Here is a 21,433-nt window from a genome sequence, read left to right on the forward strand (position 1 = left end):
TGGATTTTGATGGGGATTTCTTTATTATGCCAATGATGCTGCTGCTCCCTTGGGGTGGGATGTGTGCAGTCAAAGCATCATTTACTCTAAACTGTGTCCTAAACTGTGTCCTGAGCACTAAACTACTAGCCTAGTCAAGCAGACTGACCACTATCTAGTTTCACTGATATGTGAAATCAGACCGGTTTCACATTGCTACTAAACTACCTCAGATTATTTGTCTTGTTATAATACAGAGTCAGTAGGAAAGCAGAGATGTTTTATTCATGACAGATGTAAACTAAAGACTTAGAAAACATCTTACAGTGCAAATAACACGTTGAGAAAGTGCCTAGAGAGAGAGAATACTGTTGGCAGTTTTTTACAAAAGGGACATTCATTTTCATTGTGGCTTTGGCCATGTTTCAGGCTGACTACATTGCAGACGCCTGCCAGAGTTCACACGTGGATCGGTGTTCAACATATCAGCTTTACACATCATATAGCAATCTGATGCATCATTTAGCATTAAGAGGCAGTGTCGGGAAGGCAGAGTTCACACGTGGATCGGTGTTCAACATATCAGCTTCACACATCACATAGCAATCTGATGCATCATTTAGCATTAAGAGGCAGTGTCGGGAAAGCAGAGTTCACACGTGGATCAGTGTTCAACATATCAGCTTTACACATCACATAGCAATCTGATGCATCATTTAGCATTAAGAGGCAGTGTCGGGAAGGCAGAGTTCACACGTGGATCGGTGTTCAACATATCAGCTTCACACATCACATAGCAATCTGTTGCATCATTTCGCCAACAATGATGTATCACGCAAAGCATTTGTTGATGCAATGCAATGTCTGCAATATGGTCGGCCTGGAACGTAACCGTTAGCATTAAGAGGCAGTGTCGGGAAGGCAGTCAACACATGAGCCTTACCCTATTACCATAACCAAGTGGGAAGGTGGCATTTACCACATAAGACAGAGGAAAATCCACTTGAACGCCCCTCCAACTAGTAATTACTAGTCTATCACCCATGAGCTACAACTTCTCCCAAATGCTGACCTCTGATGTCACCTGCTAAGGAAATTAACTCGATAACAGCATTTTCAGCAGTTAAATGCAACGAAACCTTATTAAAAGCAATCTATTTATCTATCAATCTAATCTAATATGGCTTTTGAAAACTATAATTAGTTGGCAAGCATGATGCCTGTACTTTGTGTTTATGGTTGTCGCCGCTGGTTGGCCATTAGCCAAATCAGTGTTTCCCAACAAGTTCTAAGCATGTGAATGCACTTCACAACGTTTAAATGACAGATTCCCACTTGGTTATGAATGCAGCATTAGATCAAATAAGTAGGTCTCTGAGGGATGTAGTGAAGAAGGCAGAGACCAGCAGACACACCAACAGTGGGAGGGACAGAGCGATGGAGGGCGGTCCCGCGTTGCGGACGATGGAAAACCGACAGGTGCCGACATTCATGGCTTTGTCCACCGCCTCCAGCTCCACTGTCAGAGAGCAGCACGAAGCGTTGAACGCTGCTGCAACAACCATCTGCTTCAGGTCCGTGTGGGTGAGGCTGCCTATGCCCTGGAGGTGTGTGAGGCTGGCGATGCCTGTGCCATTGACGCCGTCTGTCAGGTTGGCAGAGAGCTGCCAGAAGGCGGAGCTGCAGGCTGCTGGGTCAGCTGGGCAGTCGACCACCGAGACGCTGACCACCTCACACTGGGGAGGGGTGACATCTGTCACCTGCAATGGGGGGGGGGAGAGATTGAGTGATGAGGAGAAAGAGAGACTTGGGTTCTATAAGTCTAATTCTGGCCCAGAGGTTTGTTAGCACTTTCTCTGACCACCAGAGTACTTGTGAGGCTGAGCTTCAACACTCTTAAAGAGGAGCTGAACTAAAAAAAATACTTATTTGATTGAAAATGGCCTACAAGGCATCGCTATTAGTCAAATACATGTTTTATTAAACAATATATACATATTATTTAACTAGGTAAGTAAATTAAGAACAAATTATTATTTACAATGATGCCTTGTCCAGATATCTTTTGTTGACAATTTGCATAGAAAATAGATGCTTGCTACAGTGCGTTTCCACTGAAGGTCTTGTCAACAAAAAAAGCTGGACGGAATGACGTCACACCTACAACAACTTTTTTGCTAAAAACCTAGTGTTGGTTAAAATAATAAAGTAGTTGAGTTTATCCATTTAGGGAAATTGATGAATGAACTGCAGACAGCCTGTTTGCCCTCCCACCTATCTGGTTCATGTCTCAGGTAGCCTGCAAACGCCTGCATGGACAGAATGCAAGAATTTACTCATATCTGGCATATTCTAATAATTCTAATGTGCCAACGTGTCGCCACAGTCAGGGCCATGATGAAACTTGCACTCTAGTAAATCTGAAATGATTGGATGTTGAAACTTGTATCCAGCCAATCAGAAAATCAAGGCGAAGCAATTCAGGCATTCTGGAAAGTCAGGACAAGGATCCTGCTAAGAAACATTATTTTTTACAGTTGAAATATAGATTTAGTAAGCTGTTAGAATCACATGCCCTGCATTCCTTCACAATTATTATTCATCATTTATGTTTTTGTCAAATGAACCTGGATCAATAGAACTTGCCTATTGACTACAAAGTGTAAATAGGATCATTTTGGTCATAGAGTCGGTTTTGATCAAAACAGAGATGAGTAATTGAGGTCATGGCTTTTTACCTGAGGGTTGGGTTTTGATTTCAAATCTCTAGCCTACACGGGACCACTGCCAGGCACAGTCTAATCACAGTTGACACTAATTATACAGAGTACAGGTGCCAGTTGTGCTGCCGCACAATTATTTCACAGCCAATCGAACCATTAGCATGCAGAGCTTTGGAATTATTCTAAAACAATCTATTGTCACAAATTTTTATGTTGAAAGAATTCGTTTTTATTTTATTTTATTTTTTAAAATAAAAGGCTTGTAATTTTCTCCAACTCAAACATCTTCACATTCGTGAGCTACGGTTACCATCAAACAACTTTCATCAGAGATATGGATATATGATGATGCTTATGTCTCCGCCCTAACAATGAGATTCTTTGTCCACGAAACAGAACGGCGGGCTGTCCAGCACCTGCCTTTTACAGGTTCTGGTTCCTCCATTTATGTTCCGAGGTTGGACTTTAGCACACTAGCACGGTTAGCAGTGTGCTTAAGGTTAAGATATATTATTTTAAGAAGATAAATTGTAGAAATAGGAGGGGTTTATGACTTTGTGGCTGTGGTAACTTGTGACGACCAGGCACAACACCGATACAAAGTGTTTTTTCTCGAAGTTGCAGGGATGTCACATGTCCTACTTATAACAGTACACTCATAAACTAATCACTGTAAAACTTAGATTAGATCAAATAAGCCACATGTAGTAAATAAGCCATTACATTTTCTGTTAATCAAATTCAACACTTATTGACCTCCATACAAAAACTCCTCACTTGGTGAGTGAACAAAACAAAAACCGCCACCTGCCAGAGTAAACAGATTTTGGGACCAGTTATCCCTCTCTTCACCTCTTTCTCTTTGATTACGCTCAGCGCATGGGATTCTTGACCAAACACGTCACGCGGTTGCTAAGCAATTCGTCACCCAATGTACTGTGGCCTGTTTGGGACTGTGACTTGAGGGACAAACAACAATTGCTGTCAGGATACGATATAGCGAACATAACACACCCACATTGAACCACATCCCCAGGTGGCTCCTTAATTAGGGAGGACGGCTCATAGTAATGACGGGAACGGTATCAAACACGTGGTTTCTATGGTTTCCATGTGTTTGATAACATTCCATTCACTCAATTTCAGCCACTGTTATGAGCCGTCCTCCCCTCAACAGCCTCCTGTGATGCCAGGTTACCTTGGTGGTGTATAGACAGGTGCCGACATTCATGGCTTTGTCCACTGCCACCAGCTCCACTGTCAGAGAGCAGCACGAAGCGTTGAACGCTGCTGCAACAACCGTCTGCTTCAGGTCCGTGTGGGTGAGGCTGCCTGCTCCCTGGCGGTGTGTGAGGCTGGTGATGCCCGTGCCATTGACACCGTCGGTCAGGTTGGCAGAGAGCTGCCAGAAGGCGGAGTTGCAGAATGCTGGGTCAACTGGGCAGTCGACCGATGAGACACTGACCACCTCACACTGGGGAGGGGTGACATCTGTCACCTGCAATGGGGGGGAGAGATTAAGTGATGAGGAGAAAGAGAGACTTGGGTTCTATAAGTCTAATTGTGGCCCAGAGATTTAAAAAGCTAAATAAAGAATAAAAAAGCTGGACGGAATGACGTCACACCTACAACAACTTTTTTGCTAAAAACCTAGTGTTGGTTAAAATAATAAAGTAGTTGAGTTTATCCATTTAGGGAAATTGATGAATGAACTGCAGACAGCCTGTTTGCCCTCCCACCTATCTGGTTCATGTCTCAGGTAGCCTGCAAACGCCTGCATGGACAGAATGCAAGAATTTACTCATATCTGGCATATTCTAATAATTCTAATGTGCCAACGTGTCGCCACAGTCAGGGCCATGATGAAACTTGCACTCTAGTAAATCTGAAATAATTGGATGTTGAAACTTGTATCCAGCCAATCAGAAAAGCAAGGCGAAGCAATTCAGGCATTCTGGAAAGTCAGGACAAGGATCCTGCAAAGACACATTATTTTTTACAGTTGAAATATAGATTTAGTAAGCTGTTAGAATCACATGCCCTGCATTCCTTCACAATTATTATTCATCATTTATGTTTTGGTCAAATGAACCTGGATCAATAGAACTTGCCTATTGACTACAAAGTGTAAATAGGATCATTTTGCTTAAGGTTAAGATACAACGGCGGGCTGTCAAGCACCTGCCTGTTACAGGTTCTGGTTCCTCCATTTATGTTTCGAGGTTGGACTTTAGCACACTAGCACGGTTAGCAGTGTGCTTAAGGTGAAGATATATTATTTTAAGAAGATAAATTGTAGAAATGGGCGGGATTTAGGACTTTGTGGCTGTGGTAACTTGTGACGACCAAGCACAACTCATCCCCTCACCAGCCTCCTGTGATGCCAAGTTACCTTGGTGGTGTATAGACAGGTGCCGACATTCATGGCTTTGTCCACTGCCACCAGCTCCACTGTCAGAGAGCAGCACGAAGCGTTGAACGCTGCTGCAACAACTGTCTGCTTCAGGTCCGTGTGGGTGAGGCTGCCTACGCCCTGGCGGTGTGTGAGGCTGGTGATGCCTGTGCCATTGACGCCGTCTGTCAGGTTGGCAGAGAGCTGCCAGAAGGCAGAGTTGCAGAATGCTGGGTCAGCTGGGCAGTCGACCGATGAGACACTGACCACCTCACACTGGGGAGGGGTGAAATCTGTCACCTGCAGAAAAGAGAGAGAGAGAGAGAGAGAGTGAGTAATCATGGTGAAGAGGGAGAAGAGATGAGGAAAGGAGGCTATTTAGAAGTGGACGGGCCCATACAGTGGAGACGGGCCCATACAGTGGAGACGGGCCCATACGGTGGAGACGAGCCCATATAGTGGAGGCGGGCCCATACAGTGGAGACGGGCCCATATAGTGGAGACGGGCCCATACGGTGGAGACGGGCCCATACGGTGGAGACGGGCCCATCAGTGGAGACGGGCCCATACAGTGGAGACGGGCCCATACAGTGGAGACGGCCCATCAGTGGAGACGGGCCCATACAGTGGAGACGGGCCCATACAGTGGAGACAGGCCCATACAGTGGAGATGGTCCATACAGTGGAGACGGGCCCATACAGTGGAGACGGGCCCATACAGTGGAGACGGGCCCATACGGTGGAGACGGGCCCATACGGTGGAGACGGGCCCATACGGTGGAGACGGGCCCATACGGTGGAGACGGGCCCATACAGTGGAGACGGGCCCATACAGTGGAGACGGGCCCATCAGTGGAGACGGGCCCATACAGTGGAGACGGGCCCATATAGTGGAGACGGCCCATATAGTGGAGACGGGCCCATATAGTGGAGACGGGCCCATATAGTGGAGATGGCCCATAGAGTGGAGATGGCCCATAGAGTGGAGATGGCCCATATAGTGGAGACGAGCCCATATAGTGGAGACGGTTCCATATAGTGGAGACGGGCCCATACAGTGGAGACGGGCCCATATGGTGGAGACGGGCCCATACGGTGGAGACGGGCCCATACGGTGGAGACGGGCCCATAGAGTGGAGATGGCCCATAGAGTGGAGATGGCCCATAGAGTGGAGATGTCCCATATAGTGGAGACGGGCCCATATAGTGGAGACGGGCCCATATAGTGGAGACGGACCTTATAGGCCTGTCAGCTCTCTAGTGTATCTTTATATATCCACATTCTAGCATATCTAATAAATCTATTAGATTTGAGAACAGCCTTATTTCGTTGGGGCATGTACTCTACAAGGTGTTGAAAGCGTTCCACAGAGATGCTGGCCCATGTTGACTCCAATGCTTCCCACAGTTGTGTCAAGTTGGCTGGATGTCCTTTGGGTGGTGGACCATTCTTGATACACATGGGAAACTGTTGAGCGTAAAAAACCCAGCAGCATTGCAGTTTTTGACACAAACCAATGCGCCTGACACCTACTACCATAACCCACTCATAGGCACTTAAATATTTTGTCTCCACCCTCTGAACGACACACATACACAATCCATGTCTCAATTGTCTCAAGGCTTATGAGTCCTTCTAACCTGTCTCCTCCCCTTCATCTACACTGATTGAAGTAGATTTAACAAGTGACATCAATAAGGGATCATAGCTTTCCCCTTGATTCATCTGCTCAGTCTATATCATGGAAATAGCAGGTGTTCTTAATGTTTTTTACACTCAGTGTAGATATATCTACATATCTGAGGTTACCTTGGTGACGACAGAGAGGCGCAGGACGGCGTAGTTGGAGTCGGACGCCCCGGGGGCCACAGCCTCGATGGTCAGGGTGACGTCTGTTCCTGAGGGGGTGTTGGCGGGCACCGTGATGGTCAGTTCACCGGTGGCGTTTCCTCCGGTAGTCACAGCGATGCTGATAAGTTAGCAGCAGCAATGGGTTAGCATTAAGTGTCAATGCAAGTGATGCCAAGAGAGGACAATAATTAATCATGTTGAGAGATAACCTGGTCCCAGATCTGTTTGTGCCTAAATTGCTTCTACGACCAATGTGTCACGCAACAATGACCACAGAAATGGGAAAGACCATACAAACAGATCTGGGACCAGTCTCAGGATATTCCAGCCCTGATCCCTACCTGCCAGGGACGTTCATTTTGAAGTCTCGGTCATTTCTGGCACTGATTTTGTAGCTGCCTCCAGTGGCGTCGGTCATGACGGTGAAGGGAAGGGTGAAGGTTTTACCAGGCTCCATGCTTCTGTCCACCACGGCCTGAGAAGACAAGAACAACAAGATCTGTTGAGTAGTTGTTGTGAGGTCCACTTTTTTAAATGTGCAGTTTGTTTGTTGGCTCATTTACAGAGACACATTTCTGTGCTTAGAAAGTCCATGTTGTAATTTGTAAGTAGGCCCACAGTCCTACATGTTTAGGGAGTAAAAGTCAGTCACGTTTTTCTTTCTGATATGGTCTATAAATGTCTATGACCATGGTTTTTGTCGAACACTATCCCAACATGCAGTATAGACTCCTTCACCATTTACAAATAAAAGGCGTTTTTCAATGTAAACTTACCTTGATGGTAACCTTGGAGACGGACATCTGAGTGGTGGACTGTCTCTGGAACACGGTGGAGGAGACCACATCTGTCCCGTTCAACAGCACCACAAACTCCCCCGCAGGGACCTTGGTTACCGTAACTAGGAAGTCTCCATTGCCCATGTCTTCCAAGGTACCGCCTACGACCTCTAACCCTGACACGGTCACCAAGGCAACGTTGGCCACCTTGACAGAGGCTGGGCCCTTTCTGCCCAACACGGATACCAACAGCATGGCAGGCATACCTGGGAGAAGGAGAGAAGAGAGGAGGAACGGAGGGAAAGAGAGGGAGAGAGAGAGAGGAGGACGAGTGTAGGGGCAGGGAGAAAAAAAGAGGGAGAGAGAGAAGAGATACTTTTTTTTAAGGGTGTGGCTATGTAACTGTTCTAGGTTCAGATCAATTATTACAAATGACAATTAACTGCTTTTTATGACTTTGATGAAGTAGGCTTTATAAATGAACAGAATGCATTGTTTTGACCCACACAACATCAAAGAGGGCCAGCCTACTTTCTGATAGAGAATGCAGCGATGCAAAACCTCTCGCCAGTGATAAAAACGATGTGCGCAATGATCATAATGATCGCAAAGAACAAGCCTCTAATGGCTTTAATGAAGTGGCAGCTGCATTCATGTAGATGATGTCGCCGCCATGATGTCGCCTTAGTAAAATTGTGATTGACAGATTACCTGCTTGATATGGTAATGGTGATGATTAAGATGATGTTGTAGTGTTTTACCTGCTTTTGGACGGCCAGAGATGAGGGCGTATCCTGGGTGAGGTCCCTCGAAGGTCTCCACAAAGTCATAAATGAAGGCAATGGTACTCTGACCTGGACACACACACACACACACACACACACACAGACACACACACACACACACACACACACACACACACACACACACACACACACACACACACACACACACACACACACACACACACACACACACACACACACACACACACACACACACACACACACACACACACACACACACACACACACACACACAAACACACACTCAGTCAGGGCCGGATTCTCTCCCTTCTCTTATGGCTCTAACAGACCTGGGGTGAAATACTTTTTGACATATTTGTACATGATTTAAAATAGTTACGGTTAGGGTTAGGTAATGAGTTAGCTAAAAGGGTTAAGGTAAGGGGAAGCGTTAGCTAACATGCTAAGTAGTTGCAAAGTTGCTAATTAGCTCAAATTGTTCTGGTGAGTTATGAACAAGCAACCTTTGGGATGCGAGACGATTGCGTAATACACCCACCCATCCACCACGACCAAACATCCCTCCTCCTTTTGTTTTTACATTAAGAAACCTTCTGTCTGATGTAACTATACCAAACATAGCATACAGTTGAAGTCTGAAGTTTACATACACTTAGGTTGGAGTCACTAAAACTTGTTTTTCAACCACTCCACACATTTCTTGTTAACAATCTATAGTTTTGGCAAGTTGGTTAGGACATCTACTTTGTGCATGACACAAAGTCATTTTTCCAACAATTGTTTACAGACAGATTTTTTCACTTATAATTCACTGTATCACAATTCCAGTGGGTCAGAAGTTGACATACACTAAGTTGACTGTGCCTTTAAACAGCTTGGAAAATTCCAGAAAAATATGTCATGGCTTTAGAAGCTTCTGATAGGCTAACTGACATCATTTGAGTCATTTTGAGGTGTACCTGTGGATGTATTTCAAAGCCTACCTTCAAACTCAGTGCCTCTTTGCTTGACATTATGGGAAAATCAAAAGAAATCAGCCAAGACCTCAGAAAACAATTCTAGACATCCACAAGTCTGGTTCATTATTGGGAGCAATTTCCAAACGCCTGAAGGTACCAAGTTAATCTATACAAACAATAGTACGCAAGTATAAACACCACGGGACCACGCAGCCGTCATACCGCTCAGGAGGGAGGCACGTTCTGTCATCTAGAGATAAACGTACTTTGGTGCGAAAAGTGCAAATCAATCCCAGAACAACAGTAAAGGACCTTGTGAAGATGCTGGAGGAAACAGGTACAAAAGTACCTATATCCACAGTAAAACGAGTCCTATATCGATATAACCTGAAAGGCCGCTCAGCAAGGAAGAAGCCACTGCTCAAAAACCGCCATAAAAAAGCCAGACTATGGTCTTGGGCTTGTAGTAGATTGTTTCACAGGTGGCAGACAATGTGAGAAGGCTTGTGAACTATATTTCCATTGTATCTGAGAGGAGGAGGAGGGACATTTATGATGAAATGAGAGGTATATAAACCTTTGTACATGATATTATGACCAGAGCTCTCATAAATAAACATTCCTGACTATTGTAGCTGGGCCTCCGTCTGATTCATTACAACCAGTTTCCTACAAATTCTGGGTATCAGGCTGAGTAATCAATTCAAATTGGGTTTATGAACACTGAGAAATTACTTCTCTTGACATTACCTCAATTACCTCGACTGACCTTTACCCCTGAAAATTGACTCGGAACCAGTTTTTTTCTAGCTTTTTATAATTTACTTTTTAAAACTGAATGGTTGGTTAAGGGCTCATGAGTAAAGCATTTTACAGTAAGGTCTACCTACACCTGTTGTAAACTCAGCAAAAATAAAAACATCCTCACTGTTAGCTGCGTTTATTTTCAGAAAACTTAATGTGTAAATATTTGTATGAAGATATCAAGATTCAACAACTGAGACATAAACTGAACAAGTTCCACAGACGTGATGAACAGAAATTGAACAATGTGTCCCTGAAGAAAGCGGGGGTCAAAATCAAAAGTTTGGTGTGGCCACCAGCTGCATGAAGTACTGCAGTGCATCTCCTCCTCATGGACTGCACCAGATTTGCCAGTTCTTGCTGTGAGATGTTACCCCACTCCTCCACCAAGGCACCTGTAAGTTCCCGGACATTTCTGGAGGGAATGGCCGTAGGCCTCACCCTCCGATCCAACAGGTCCCAGACTTCTCAAAGGAATTGAGACCCGGCTCTTCGCTGGCCATGGCAGAACACTGACATTCCTGTCTTGCAGGAAATCACGCAAAGAACGACTAGTATGGCTGGTGAAATTATCATGCTGGAGGGTCATGTCAGGATGAACCTGCAGGAAGGGAACCACACGAGGGAGGAGGATATCTTCCCTGTAACGCACAGCGTTGAGATTGCCTGCAATGACAACAAGCTCAGTCCGATGATGCTGTGACACACCTCCCCAGACCAACTCCAAATCGATCCCGCTCCAGAGTACAGGCCTCGGTGTAATGGTCATTCCTTTGACGATAGACGTGAATCCGACCATCATACCTGGTGAGACAAAACCGTGACTCATCAGTGAAGAGCACTTTTTGCCAGTCCTCAGTCTGGTCCAGCGACGATGGGTTTGTGCCCATAGGCGACGTTGCTGACGGTGATGTGATGTCTGGTGAGGACCTGCCTTACAACATACCTACAAGCCCTCAGTCCATTCTCTCTCAGCCTATTACGAACAGTCTGAGCACTGATGGAGGGATTGTGCATTCCTGGTGTAACTCGGGCAGTTGTTGTTGCCATCCTGTTTCTGCAGGTGTGATGTTCGGATGTACCGATCCTGTGCAGGTGTTGTTACACGTGGTCTGACACTGCAATGACGATCAGCTGTCCGCCCTGTCTCCCTGTCGTGCTGTCTTAGGCGTCTCACAGTACGGGCATTGCAATTTATTGCCCTGGCCACATCTGCAGTCCTAAGGCACGTTCGCACAGATGAGCAGGGACCGTGGGCATCTTTCTTCTGAGTCAGTTGAAAGGCCTCTGTAGTGTCCTATATTTTCATAACTGTGACCTTAATTGCCTACCGTCTGTAAGCTGTTAGTGTCTTAACGACCGTTCCACAGGTGCATGTTCATTAATTGTTTATGGTTCATTGAACAAGCATGGTAAACAGTGCTTAAACCCTTTACAATGAATATCTGTGAAGTTATTTTGATTTTTACGAATTATCTTTGAAAGACAGGGTCCTGAATGTTTTTAATTTTTAGTTTATTTGGGGCATGTGACACATTTGAATGGATTATTTAAACCCAGGTCTGGGCTCTGTGTGTATCCAGGATACAATCTAGTGTTGAGCGTGAGCATAACACACATATTTAATAGAACAGACGTATCTCTATGGTAACTCACCAGTGACCTTCAGTGTGTAGGGCTGGTTGGAGTTCATGCTGATTTCCCATAATCCTGTCTGTTTGTTGGAGGCCAGACGGACCCGGAAGAGGTTGCCCACCGTCTGGACAGTCCCCAGTTCCCCGTTGACCTCATTCTGTTTCTGGGTCACACCTGTAGGGGCAAGGAGGGTGACAGTCAAATAGGATGACAGTCAAATAGGATGACAGTCAAACATACTGTCAATGGGATATACCTGGTTCATGATACCTTGTTGAAATGTGCTTTGTGCCTTAAAAACATTAAGATCGCTACATACTCAAACACGAAAAACAGGTCAAATGTAACCCTTAAGGAGGGAAAACTAACCTTAGATCAGTGTCTAGGGGAAATGTCATCCTATTCAGTTAGGTGAACCTTTACCTGAAAACTGATATTAGATCAGAATCTAGGAGAAATGTCATCCTATTCAGTTAGGTGCATCTTTACCTGAAAACTGATATTAGATCAGTGTCTAGGGGAAATGTCATCCTATTCAGTTAGGTGAACCTTTACCTGAAAACTGATATTAGATCAGTGTGTAGGTGTTGGAGGTTCCCACCTGCAGGGTTCTTCAGGGTGAAGGTGAGGGACTTTCCAGTGATGTAGATGGTGATGTTGTTCAGAGACTCGTCCAGCAGGAAGGAGAATGTCTCAGCTTTGCCTGGGTTCCTCGCTCGCTGTAGGACTGTCACCTGAGGAGGGGAGGAGGAGGAGGACAGAATGAGAGAGGAGGATAGAAAGGCTATGTTGTTGTTTTATTGTAACGTGGAGGATTTAATTTTCATAGATATAACAATTATGTCTAGGCATTTCTAAAATTCATTATTTATAAAGCACGTGTTTTTTAATTGATCAAGTTTTGAATTATTTCAGATCAACTACTCATCTAAAACAAAATGGCCACCAGTGTTGACTCACCAGAGCGGAGGTGGAGGAGTCGATGATGACGTCAGTGGCCTGGGGCAGATTTTCCTTGGTGACTCCAATGGCCTGACCACCAGACGCCAGCGCCAGGTCCTTGTAGGTCTCGAATGTAGCTTCCCTGGACTCTACTCCACTTCTCCTCCTTCTAGCACCAGCACCAGCACCAGTCATGAAGAAAGACACCTGGAGAAACACATAGGTGTGTTTGAGAGAGTTTGCCTGGTCGTATTCATTAGGCACCAAACGAAGAATGAAAGAAAAAAGGGAGTGACTACCTCTCCAATAAGAATGGCTTGTTTTGTTTGCCGTTGCAAAACATTTTGCTGCGTTTTGCTACTGTGTGCCCTAATTAATAAGATCCTGAACTGCAGGACATGGTTTCTTCTAAAACAGGAAGTGTTTGAGGAAGTGCTCACGGTTGACTTGGTGCTCCTGATCAGGGCCAAGATGGTGTCCCCTAACGCAATGTCCTTGGCAATGGCATCTGTGAAAACAAAGATGTGGGACGACGCAGGGGCACCGGTCAGTGCCAACTGGAGAGAGAGAGAGAGAGAGAGAGAGAGAGAGAGAGAGAGAGAGAGAGAGAGGTAGAGAGAGAGAGAGAGGTAGAGAGAGAGAGAGAGGTAGAGAGAGAGAGAGAGAGAGAGAGAGAGAGAGAGAGAGAGCGAGAGAGAGAGAGAGAGAGAGGTAGAGAGAGAGAGAGAGAGAGAGAGAGAGAGAGAGAGAGAGAGAGAGAGAGAGAGAGAGAGAGAGAGAGGGAGAGGGAGAGAGAGAATGCTTAGTATCTTTATTTATTGTCAGGTGCATTATAAAAAAAGAATGGGATTATATCTGAAAACTGATTAGAATATAGCCATGTCAATCACTGTACCTGTAGACCTGATAAGCACATCTCAGGGAGGTCTCCGCCTCCATCAGCTTTGAGTTTAGCGATCTCTGTTTTCATAACATCAGGGTTTGTCGTTCTTATCAGGGGTCCGAACTCTACACACACACACAAGCACACACTGATCACTAACCACTTCCTGACTTTACTACAAACCGCACCATCATTTCGGTGAATGCCCGAGTTTGTCAGTGATGTTTTGCTAAGGAGAATGCTTGGTGGAGTGTAAAGCCAGCCTTACCTGGATCGTTGAATGGGACCAGGATGTACTGGGAGGGCTCATCCTGTGTTCCCTTTCTGCTGTCGATGATCTCATTGACAACACTCTTGGCTTCAAGGATGTCATCCCTCATGCTCCCCGTGGTGTCGATCACAAAAGCAACCACTGACGATCGTGCTATGCCCATGAAGCTGTGGGAGAGAGAGAGAGATTAGAGTGAGATTGTGAGTAACTTCAACATGGGTAATTCCCTCTTCCCCTCCACTCCTGCCCTTCACCCTCTCTATCCTTCTCCTCCCCTTCACCCCTCTCTACCCCCCTCCTCCCCTTCACCACCCCTCTCTCTACCCCTCTCCTCCCCTTGACCCTCCTCTACCCTTCTTCTCCTATTCACCCCCATCTACCCCTCTCCTCCCTTTCACCCCTCTACCACGCTCCTCTCCTTTACCCCCTCTCCTCCCCTTCACCCCTCTACCCCTCTCCTCCCCTTCACCCCTCTACCACGCTCCTCTCCTTTACCCCCTCTCCTCCCCTTCACCACTCTACCACTCTCCTCTCCTTTATCCCCTCTACCCCTCTCCTCCCCTTCACCCCCCTCTACACCTCTCTTCCCCTCTACCCCTCTCCTCTCCTTCACCCCCATCTACCCCTCTCTTCTCCTTCACCCCCTCTCCTTCCCTTCTCCCCCCTCTACCCCTCTCCTCCCCTTCTCCCCCATCTACCCCTCTCCTCCCCTTCACCCCCATCTACCCCTCTCCTCCCCTTCACCCCCATCTACCCCTCTCCTCCCCTTCACCCCCATCTACCCCTCTCCTCCCCTTCTCCCCCCTCTACCGCTCTCCTCCCCTTCTCCCCCCTCTACCCCTCTCCTCTCCTTCACCCCCTCTACCCCTCTCCTCCCCTTCACCCCCCTCTACCCCTCTCCTCCCCTTCACCCCCCTCTACCCCTCTCCTCCCCTTCACCCTCCTCTACCCCTCTCCTCCTCTACCCCTCTCCGTACCGTAGGTAGTCGTTGTCACCGGCGGCTCCCCGGATGTCGTCCAGCAGCCGGAGGGTTGCGGTCGTTGCCACGGTGACAGCAGCAGTGTGCAGGGCCACGTTGTCAGAGCGACGCTCGTCCTTGCTGATGCCCCCGCGAGGAACCTCAGAGCTGGTCAGGTCAGCTGCACCTCCATGACTACACTTACCTGGGGGAGGAGAGGTGATGATGGGTGTTATACAGAGAGTGTGTGGGTATCTGGGGAAGGTAGTGTGTGTGTGTGTGTGTATGTGTATGTGTGTGTGTGTGTGTGTGTGTGTGTGTGTGTGTGTGTGTGTGTGTGTGTGTGTGTGTGTGTGTGTGTGTGTGTGTGTGTGTGTGTGTGTGTGTGTGTGTGTGTATGTGTGTGTGTGTGTGTGTGTGTGCGTGTACCTTTAGGCTTAGCTGCGGAGAAGATCCCCATGTACCCAGAGGTGAGTTTCTTCTCATTAAGAATGTTAGGAAGGATGGAGTTTGAACAGAACCCCCCATTGACACAGTCACTGCAGGTCGGGGTGCTGACATCTACCGAACCAAATCACAATGTAAGAGTCGGTCTTGAATTACGGTGGCATTAAAAATATATATACTTAATATACTTAATATACTTAATATACTTAATATACTTAATATACTTAATATATCTTATTTATTTATATGAATGCATGTTCCCATTCTAAATGAACCAATATGGCAGCTTAATAACTTTAAATAGTTTTTACCATTATAATAACATTGTACCACCTGTAGGAGTAGTAATATCAATGATGGTAATTTTAAGTAAAGTCAGATTTTCAGAAATGGAGGCTACAAATGCTCAAATCTTTAAAAATGATTTACTAGTGATGTGATTAATGATTTTGCTCACATTGTTATTTCCCTTCATTTAAATTGACTAACACCAAGTGACACATTGGATTGAGCAACACCAAATTATCCACGGAATCAAGGGATAAAAGTGTGTGATTAGCTAATCACATCCTTTAAAATATAGACTCCTCCCAACTAACAGTTTGCCACTGGGGAAAATGAGCAAGGACCTTGAATATCTTTGTCATCAGAGATATTAAGGTGGTGACACCAATGACGTAAATCTGAGGGACACACATTATACTAGCAACAAAATAGGTATTTTAACAGCCTTTGTTTTTAAATTATTTTATACAATATATTATATCATTTTGTTCACTGTCTATTCAAAATAATAGATAGATATGTCTAAATCCCCAAAACATTTCACTACACCTCAACACATCACCAATGGGACGAGCCAATTTGCTGGGACCCAGTAGTTTCCTACAATGCATACAAATACACTACCAGTCAAAAGTTTTACAACACCTACTCATTCAAGGGTTTTTCTTTATTTTTAATATTTTCTACATTGTAGAATAATAGTGAAGACATCAAAACTATGAAATAACACATGGAATCATGTAGTAACCAAAAAAAGTGTTAAAGTAATCAAAAAACTATTTAAATTTGAGATTGTTCAAAGCAAACCCTTTGCCTTGATGACAGCTTTGCACACTCTTGGCATTCACTCAACACACACACATAGGTCATGATTTTCAATCTTTACTGACGATTGAGTAAAGCCAGTGTGTCTATGTATGAGGGTAACTCAACACTATACATGTCAGCTACTACAGTGACTGAAATGACTGCCACACTTAACAAAGAGCCTCAGTCAGTTTCAGAATGGGTGGCAAGAAATAAGATAGTTCTAAATATTTCACAAACTAAAATCATTGTATTTAGGACAAATCATCATAATGCTTGATGGTTTTTGCGACTGAACTTGAAACTTTCAAAGTTCTTGAAATGTTTCCGTAAAGACTGACCTTCATATCTTAAAGTAAGGATGGACTGTCATTTCTCTTTGGTTATTTGAACTGTTCTTGCCATAATATGGACTTAGGCTTCTCTTCAACACAACTGATTGGCTAAAACGCATTAAGAAGGAAAGAAATTCCCAAGTTAAGTTTTAAGAAGGCACACCTGTTTATTGAAATTCATTCCAGATGAATACCCCATGAAGCTGGTTGAGAGAACGCCAAGAGTGTGAAAAGCTGTCATCAAGGCAAAGCGAGGCTATTTGAAGAATCACAAATATAAAATACATTGTTAACACTGTTTTGGTTACTACCTGATTCCATGTGTTATTTCATAGTTTTGATGAATTCACTGTTATTCTACAATGTAGAAAAATAGTTCAAATAAAAAAGTAGGTGTTCTAAACCTCTCGACTGCTAAGTGTAGATGGGTTTCAGTAGAAAGGACTTTCTTATTTTATCTTATAAAATAACAGTTAACTAAATTGTCAAGGGACATCATTTACCACCACAAATCAAGAATGACCCACACACACACTCACACACACACACACACACACACACACACACACACACACACACACACACACACACACACACACACACACACACACACACACACACACACCACACACTCACACACTCACACACACTCACACACACTCTCTCCTAAATCCTAAATGGGCGTGGTGGTCCTTTCTCTAACCCATAATTCCCTCAGACTATTCTGCTTTATCGCGCTCTGTTGAACATCGGAGATTATATGTGTGTTTGTGTCCCTCTCTGTCTGCCCTTTACACTTCCTGTAAACCCTTAATGACCTCATTATCGTATGAAGCCAGAGGTGGCAGCAGATTTCTCTCTTTGTCTCTCCTTTTTAATCTGCTGTCATACTTTTTCTCTAACATTCCAAGCACGTCTCCCTCCTTCGTTCCCTGCCCTATCACCCTCCCTCCTTCCCCCTTCCTTCCCTTCCCTACCACCCTCCTTCCCTTCTCCCTTCCTTCCCTTCCCTAACACCCTCCCTCCCTCCTTCATTCCCTGCCCAACCACCCTCTCTCCTTCCCTGCCCTACCTACATCCCTTCAGTTGGATCCCATGCCTAGCTGTCCTCGTTGCTGCATTAACTCAAGCCCTCCCTACCTGCCAGGTTTTCCAGTGGGAGATCGGGTCGGATTAGGTTGGCGTAGGGTTCAGTGTATCCCAGATCCACCCAGTTACTGTGGCTGTAGAAAGTCCTGACAAAACACAAGCATGTATTATATACCAAGTCTGTGTCTGTGGGAAAGCTATCTATCTAATTCCCTATTATAGACACCTCAAGACAGAAGTACTGTGTACAGTCCTCTCCCTGTGTCTCTCTAGCTACCTGTACTGTGTACAGTCCTCTCTCAAATGTCTCTCTAGCTACCTGCACTGTGTACAGTCCTCTCCCCTGTGTCTCTGTAGCTACCTGTAGTGTGTACAGTACTCTCTCAAATGTCTCTCTAGCTACCTGTACTGTGTACAGTACTCTCCCCCAGTGTCTCTCCAGCTACTTGTACTGTATACAGTCCTTTCCCCAGTGTCTCTAGCTACCTGTAGTGTGTACAGTACTCTCCCCCAGTGTCTCTCTAGCTACTTGTACTGTGTACAGTCCTTTCCCCAGTGTCTCTAGCTACCTGTAGTGTGTACAGTCCTCTCCCCAGTGTCTCTCTAGCTACCTGTAGTGTGTACAGTTCTCTCCCCAGTGTCTCTAGCTACCTGTAGTGTGTACAGTACTCTCCCCCAGTGTCTCTCTAGCTACTTGTACTGTGTACAGTCCTTTCCCCAGTGTCTCTAGCTACCTGTAGTGTGTACAGTCCTCTCCCCAGTGTCTCTCTAGCTACCTGTAGTGTGTACAGTCCTCTCCCCAGTGTCTCTCTAGCTACCTGTACTGTGTACAGTCCTCTCCCCAGTGTCTCTCTAGCTACCTGTACTGTGTACAGTCCTCTCACCAGTGTCTCTCTAGCTACCTGTACTGTGTACAGTCCTCTCCCCAGTGTCTCTCTAGCTACCTGTACTGTGTACAGTCCTCTCCCCAGTGTCTCTCTAGCTACCTGTAGTGTGTACAGTCCTCTCCCCAGTGTCTCTCTAGCTACCAGAAATGTTTGCATATCCCCTCTTTCACCCCCTCCCTCTCTCTCTCCTCTTACCTGTAGTGTGTGTAGTACTCTCCCCAGTGTCTCTCTGGCAGCCTGGAAGTTCTCCTTTTGTACGTTGGCCTTGATGCTGGCCACCCCATCAGTTATAAGGCGCCTGCCCTCAGCAAACGCCTCTGAGTTAAAGTGATGGGCTGGGCTGTTATAATAAAGATTATGATCAATTGGTTTCATATAGAAAACGGCTGTAGGAGTGATATACCAAATGTTCACTTGGACTGGAACAATAATGACAATGATTAATTGTTTATATAGTTCATACATTAGATCCATTAGAAGAAGGGTGTATGAGACATCCTAAACCTTTACAATAAGGTTCTTAGGAATAAAGGATTTGAGAGCAGCATATGACATGTGCTGGATCAGAAACCTAGTTCAATAAAGATGTATTTATTTTTGTAGTTAAAAAGAAGATAAATACACTACCGGTCATAAGTTTGGGGTGACTTGGACATGTCAAATGTTTCGTCAATTAAAATAACATCACATTTGATATAAATCAAGTGTAGACATTGTTAATGTTGTAAATGACTATTGTATCTGGAAACGGATGTTTTTTAATGAAATTCTACAGAGATGTACAGAGGCCCATTATCAGCAACCATCACTCCTGTGTTCCAATGGCACCTTCTGTTTGCTAATCCAAGTTTAACATTTTAAATGGCAAATTGATCATTAGAAAACCCTTTTGCAATTATGTTATCACAGCTGAAAACTGTTGTTCTGGTTTGATTACAGCCTCAAAATGGCCAGAAACAAAGAACTTTCTTCTGAAACTCGTCAGTCTGTTCTTGTTCTGAGAAATGAAGGCTTTTCAATGTGAGAACTCGTACAACGCTGTGTACTACTCCCTTCACAGAACAGCACAAACTGGTCTTAACCAGAATAGAAAGATGAGTGGGAGGCCCCGGTGCACAACTGAGCAAGAGAACAAGTACATCAGAGTGTCTAGTTTGAGAAACAGACACCTCACAAGCCCTCAACTGGCAGCTTCATTCAATAGTACCCGCAAAACACCAGCCTCAACTAAAACAGTGATGAGGCAAATCCGGGATGCCGGCCTTCTAGGCAGAGTTCCTCTGTCCAGTGGCTGTGTTCTTTTGCCCATCTTTTATTTTTATTGGCCAGTCTGAGATATGGCTTTTTCTTTGCAACTCTGCCTAGAAGGTCAGCATCCCGGAGTTACCTCTTCACTGATGATGTTGAGACTGGTGTTCTGCGGGTAATATTTGAAGCTGCCATTAGAGGACTTATGAGGTAACTAATGAACTTATCCTCTGCCACAGAGGTAACTCTGAGTCTTCCATTCTTTGGCGGGCCTCTTGAGAGACAGTTTCATCATAGCGCTTGATGATTTTTGCTACAGCACTTGAAGAAAAAATTTACAAAAAAGGAAAACCTGTGAATGAGTAGATGTTCTAAAACTTTTGACCGCTACTGTATATGTATTTTTTTACCCCTTTTTCTCCCCAATAGTTCTTGTCCCATTGCTGCAACTCCTGTACGGACTCAGGAGAGGCGACGGTCGAGAGCCGTGCATCCTCCGAAAAATGACCCCGCCATTTCGCAATGCTTCTTGACACAATGTTCGCTTAACCAGCTGCACCAATGTGTCGGAGAAAACATTATACACCTGACAACCGTGTCAGCGTGCATGCGCCATGCACACCATAGGAGTCGCTAGAGCGCGATGGGACAAGGACATCCCGGCCGGCCAAACCCTCCTCTAACCCGTACAATTGTGTGTCGCCTCATGGGTCTCCAGGTCGCGGCCGGCTGCGACACATCCTGGAATCAAACCAGGATCTGTAGTGATGCAGCTAGCAGTGCAATGCAGTGCTTTAGACTGCTGCACCGCCATTCAGGAGGCTTTTTAAAATAAAGATTTCATAAAAAACGTGTTGCATTTTTTGTGCTAATTCCAAGCACTCCAAGCATTTTACATAATACGTGAACCTCATCCTCTATCAATGGAGCACCAATCTGTTGACAAAATAAGAGAACCTCGTTCTCTATCAATGGAGCACCAATCTGTTGACGTAATAAGGGAACCTCATTCTCTATCAATGGAGCACCAACCTGTTGACATAATAAGGGAACCTCATTCTCTATCAAGGGAGACCAACCTGTTGACATAATAAGGGAACCTCATTCTCTATCAATGGAGCACCAACCTGTTGACATAATAAGTGAACCTCATTCTCTATCAATGGAGCACCAACCTGTTGACAAAGTCTCTGTCCACCTGTCCGTTCTGTATGTAGATCTCATTCAGGGCAGATTTGAACTTAGCTGCTGACACTTCACCTGTTGCTTTGGGTCCCAGGCAGGCCTGGACCAGCTCCTCAGCAGAGTTACCCTAAATCGAAAGGTCAAAGGTTAGAGGGTAGAGGTCAGCCAATAAGCATTGAGGGCAAAGTTGATTAAAATAAAATCG

General features: G+C 45.2%; 1 protein-coding gene across 3 annotated transcripts; it reads right to left on the minus strand.

The window, feature by feature from the left end:
* Positions 1-244: 244 nt before the first annotated feature.
* Positions 245-21,332, minus strand: LOC116360120 (von Willebrand factor A domain-containing protein 7-like). 3 transcript variants are annotated; one of them, XM_031814784.1, is made up of 18 exons: positions 21,219-21,332; positions 18,991-19,135; positions 17,960-18,054; positions 15,375-15,506; positions 14,964-15,150; positions 13,984-14,153; positions 13,728-13,840; positions 13,273-13,389; positions 12,851-13,039; positions 12,492-12,624; positions 11,912-12,064; positions 8,487-8,579; positions 7,723-7,991; positions 7,288-7,421; positions 6,905-7,064; positions 5,095-5,394; positions 3,901-4,200; positions 245-1,739 (listed from the first exon to the last, which is right to left on the minus strand). In XM_031814784.1, exons 2-18 carry the CDS (start codon positions 19,077-19,079, stop codon positions 1,338-1,340), a joined length of 3,036 nt encoding a protein of 1,011 aa, XP_031670644.1. In that variant the 5' UTR covers positions 19,080-19,135; positions 21,219-21,332; the 3' UTR covers positions 245-1,337. The 3 variants fall into 3 exon arrangements, with proteins under 3 accessions (XP_031670644.1, XP_031670645.1, XP_031670646.1); XM_031814785.1 differs by lacking the exon at positions 3,901-4,200; XM_031814786.1 differs by lacking the exons at positions 3,901-4,200; positions 5,095-5,394.
* Between the last annotated feature and the right edge of the window lie 101 nt (positions 21,333-21,433).

Source organism: Oncorhynchus kisutch, unplaced genomic scaffold, assembly GCF_002021735.2.
Source record: "Oncorhynchus kisutch isolate 150728-3 unplaced genomic scaffold, Okis_V2 Okis07a-Okis12b_hom, whole genome shotgun sequence".
NCBI classification, from domain to species: domain Eukaryota; kingdom Metazoa; phylum Chordata; class Actinopteri; order Salmoniformes; family Salmonidae; genus Oncorhynchus; species Oncorhynchus kisutch.

Excerpts from the sequence above, each read along its gene's own strand:
- LOC116360120 (XM_031814784.1), bottom strand. The coding sequence starts at position 19,079 with ATGGGGTGGCCAGCATCAAGGCCAACGTACAAAAGGAGAACTTCCAGG. Across the intron at positions 12,065-12,491 it reads CACCCTGAAGAACCCTGCAG|GTGTGACCCAGAAACAGAAT; the intron begins GTGGGAACCTCC and ends TTGCCCCTACAG. Across the intron at positions 5,395-6,904 it reads GCCTCTCTGTCGTCACCAAG|GTGACAGATTTCACCCCTCC; the intron begins GTAACCTCAGAT and ends TCTTTTCTGCAG.